This window comes from Aphanomyces astaci (assembly GCF_000520075.1).
Source record: "Aphanomyces astaci strain APO3 unplaced genomic scaffold supercont1.555, whole genome shotgun sequence".
NCBI classification, from domain to species: domain Eukaryota; phylum Oomycota; class Saprolegniomycetes; order Saprolegniales; family Verrucalvaceae; genus Aphanomyces; species Aphanomyces astaci.
This window is the reverse complement of record NW_009798818.1, coordinates 1-4,109: the sequence shown is the minus strand read 5'-3', so window position 1 is coordinate 4,109 and position 4,109 is coordinate 1. Positions and strand designations below refer to the sequence as shown.

Sequence of the window (4,109 nt, the reverse complement as noted above, 5' to 3'; positions counted from 1 at the left end):
CGTGGGTGGTCTTGCGGAGGCGGGTGAGCGTGGCTTCCGCCGCGTCGCGGCCCTTATGCTTGTACACCCATCGGGGACTCTCGGGGACGCAAAAGATGCCAGCCATGACGATCACGGGGAACGCCATAGCCACGGCGTTGGTGGTGCGCCATCCGTGCTCCGTATTCTCCACGGCGATGTTGACGATCCCCGCGAGCAAGATGCCCGTGACGATGGACATCTGCATGAACCCCGAGAGCATGCCGCGCAGTTCCTTTGGCGCCATTTCGGCCCCGAAGATGGGCAACGAGAACGACGAGTTGCCCACGCCCATGCCTTGGATCACGCGCGCGATCAGCGACAGGGTGTGCCCCCCTCTGCCCGTGAACACCAGCATACATGTGCCGATACAGAACAGCACCCCCGCGCTCATGATGGTCATGCGGCGACCAAACTTGTCCGCCACCACACCGCCCACGTACGCGCCTAAGATGCACCCGATGTAGTACAGCACGTTGAAAAGCGTCGTAAAGTTGAGCCAGTTGGCTGGTAGGTCCGCCGCCGTTGACGTGCACTGGAGGTACGTGTTGCCGTCGTAGTCGACGCAAAAGTCGTTCAAGAACGAATCCATCACCAGGACGCCCCCCGTCACGCCTTGGTCGTAGCCAAAGAAGATGCCGCCCAGCGACGCAAACACGCACACGACCACGGCGTACGTCTTGGAGCCTTCCGTGGACGTGGACGTGGTGCCGTCACCCGCGGCCTCGATGAACACCCCTCCGCCTGCCATGGTGGTCAAGTAGAAGAATATGGAAAATGAACGAACTTTGTCGCTTTGCCTGGGATCGCTCAAGCAGACGTTAAGGCGACTTGAACCTTGAAGTTCAATGTCGTGGTGTGGAAATTGTTGAAGCCACGTGGTTTTGAAATGCTGACAGTTGTTGAAGCGATTTGAGTGGTCAAAGATTGCGTTAATGCGAGCTGGCAAGGCTTCTGGGACATCGCCAAATATATTTGAGTTTAGAATTTCGCGTACCAAGAGGCAAGGTTCGAGTTGAGTTGGCCTTGGTACTGTACTGTACTGTCTTTGATTTGAAAGGCATGGACAGCATATCATCGTTGGAAGCCGCGCGTACTATTATATGTACCTAACTGGTTTTGCTAAGTATTCAAAGTAGCCAGAAGCAGACTCTGCGGTTTATGGAAACTACTTACACTACAGTTCCGGTAGTGTTTTTTTTCTGTTAACGTTAACGTTGCTGTCCTGTTGGTACTGGTTATCCTGGTACTGTAAATATAGTACTACGTAGTATGTCAAAGTTTTCGTTGACGAGAGTAACAGGGGCGTTGGGTGCGCATACATACATGTGGCGACATTGTGTCCATTCACATCGGGAATGTGGTCCTACAGTAGTACAATACAAACGAGGCACTGATCCACGTGTTCGGTACAATTCCCTCATTACAACAGTTCCACTATTGTTTTGACCCGAAATACTGTTTAAATGAGGTTTATATGGAACTTTGTATGTCAGACCACCTCACCTCTTACTAGGGGTAAAATGCATCTCAATTGTTAGAGATAGCTAACCACTAGCGATGCAGTTAACCCCGGAGATTTAGCATCGTATGCACTCACCGGGGGTAGGACGGGTCCCAGGTTACAGGGCTACTGGCGAAAAGGTTATCCGGATGTAATAATTCCCTCATTGAACAGTATTTCGGGTCAAAACAACAGTGGAACTGTTGTAATGAGGGAATTATTCCGTGTTCGTGACTAAGGCTGCGGAAATTTGAACCCCTTCCATGTTTGCTCCCTCAGAACGATTGCTTTGCATTCTGCTCGTACGACGATTTTGGAAAGTACACAGTGTACGCTGCAAGTAAGCTCAAATATTGGGCAAATCGTAGTGCAATTTGTTGAACCCGCTAGGCTGGACAAGATTTCATGTTATTCCACGCCCGTGAATACTCCCTAATGTATAGAGGTTTCCTCCAACCAAGGCCACACTTCTTTACGGGTTGACAGAGATGTTAAGTGCGATGTTGCACATCTTTGTAGTTGAAGCGCCACGACGACAGGTGAACGTTTACCCGTAAATTCTTTGCCGGCCAGTTCTGGGTACAGTACGATTGTGGTCTGATGAAGTCTTTCCGCGGAGGAAACTTCCAATCTTCCATGGATTCATCTCGCTGTCAACTACTTCGAAGTGCTACGTAGTACTACGTAAGTTCAGTATGGATGTTAAAGCTTCGTTACACTTGAGCTGTACATTTTTCCGAATTTGAAGGGGAAAAGGCAAGAAGCAGCGTGTGTGTGGTAGTGTCTCAGACAGTACGACATCTGGTGACCGTGAATTCTGCACAACAGCTTGTACCCAACCGATTCCAGCTTCAACCAGGTCCAAGATATCCATCACTACTCAAATTCCGACAACTTGTCCACCATGGCAGGCGGAGGGGTGTTCATCGAGGCCGCGGGTGACGGCACCACGTCCACGTCCACGGAAGGCTCCAAGACGTACGCCGTGGTCGTGTGCGTGTTTGCGTCGCTGGGTGGCATCTTCTTTGGCTACGACCAAGGCGTGACGGGGGGCGTCCTGGTGATGGATTCGTTCTTGAACGACTTTTGCGTCGACTACGACGGCAACACGTACCTCCAGTGCACGTCAACGGCGGCGGACCTACCAGCCAACTGGCTCAACTTTACGACGCTTTTCAACGTGCTGTACTACATCGGGTGCATCTTAGGCGCGTACGTGGGCGGTGTGGTGGCGGACAAGTTTGGTCGCCGCATGACCATCATGAGCGCGGGGGTGCTGTTCTGTATCGGCACATGTATGCTGGTGTTCACGGGCAGAGGGGGGCACACCCTGTCGCTGATCGCGCGCGTGATCCAAGGCATGGGCGTGGGCAACTCGTCGTTCTCGTTGCCCATCTTCGGGGCCGAAATGGCGCCAAAGGAACTGCGCGGCATGCTCTCGGGGTTCATGCAGATGTCCATCGTCACGGGCATCTTGCTCGCGGGGATCGTCAACATCGCCGTGGAGAATACGGAGCACGGATGGCGCACCACCAACGCCGTGGCTATGGCGTTCCCCGTGATCGTCATGGCTGGCATCTTTTGCGTCCCCGAGAGTCCCCGATGGGTGTACAAGCATAAGGGCCGCGACGCGGCGGAAGCCACGCTCACCCGCCTCCGCAAGACCACCCACGTCGACGACGAGCTCAAGGCCATCGGCGACGCGCTCGCGGAAGAAGGCACCCACGCCACGTCGTGGGCCGACGTGTTCCACCCGTCCGTGCGCCGTCGCGTGTTCATCGCCATGGCGCTGCAGCTGCTCCAGCAAGCCACGGGCATCAACCCCGTGTTTGTGTACGGCGGCCAGATCTTCAAGGACGTGCTGGGCGACGGACTCACGTCGCTGCTGATCCTCCAGATCGTCAACTTTGTCAGCACGATCCCGGCCATGTACTGGGTCGATCGGTACGGGCGTCGCAGCTTGCTCTTGTTGGGCGGCGCGGGCATGGTCGTCGGCCACTTGGTGTCGGCCACGTCGTTCACGGTGGGCTGCCAGGGCGACACGAGCGACTTGCAGTGCGACAAGTCGGCCGGATGGGTCATGATCGTCGCCACGGGGTTCTTCATCTTCAACTTTGCCATCAGCTGGGGCCCCATTTGCTGGATCTACCCCGCGGAAATTTTCCCCATGCGCGTGCGGGCCATGGCCGTGTCGCTGTCGACCATGACCAACTGGACCATGGGCGCGCTCATGATTGGCATCCCCAAGCTGTTTCCGTACTTGAACATTAACGGCGTCTTCTTCCTCTTTGCCGCGCTCTGCTCGTGTGCGGGCGTGTTTGTCTACTACTTTTGCCCCGAGACCAAGAACATTTTGCTGGAAGACATTGAGTTTTTGTTCCACCAGCACAAGCACTGCGACGTCGAAGAGGATGCCACCACTGTCAAGACCCCCGTGGACAAGGACCCTTAGGACTGTATGACAGATAGATATAGTAGTGTCTAAAGAAAGCTGTTTCAATGTCAAGCGCACATGTACTCTTCGACAACGTTAAGTGAGGGGGAAGGGCGGAGTGGGAACGCATGGTTTTACGGCGCGTTGAGTGAC

At 54.5% G+C, this 4,109-nt stretch overlaps 2 protein-coding genes across 2 annotated transcripts in view; one reads left to right on the top strand and one right to left on the bottom strand.

The window, feature by feature from the left end:
• Positions 1 to 769, bottom strand: part of H257_19396 (hypothetical protein) — a gene marked incomplete at both ends in the record, with an annotated part of 5,035 nt that extends 4,266 nt beyond the window's left edge. Inside the window, one exon of the mRNA XM_009848543.1 lies at positions 68 to 769. Coding sequence (XP_009846845.1) covers positions 68 to 769 — 702 coding nt within the window. The remainder of the gene's footprint in view (positions 1 to 67) is intronic.
• A 1,474-nt stretch (positions 770 to 2,243) lies between these two features.
• H257_19395 (hypothetical protein) lies at positions 2,244 to 4,048 on the top strand. Its single transcript, XM_009848542.1, has one exon. The coding sequence runs from the start codon at positions 2,427 to 2,429 to the stop codon at positions 3,972 to 3,974; it is 1,548 nt and encodes a 515-aa protein (XP_009846844.1). The 5' UTR covers positions 2,244 to 2,426; the 3' UTR covers positions 3,975 to 4,048.
• Positions 4,049 to 4,109: the final 61 nt, after the last annotated feature.

Coding starts and splice junctions, on each gene's coding strand:
- H257_19395 (XM_009848542.1), top strand. CDS start 2,427: ATGGCAGGCGGAGGGGTGTTCATCGAGGCCGCGGGTGACGGCACCACG.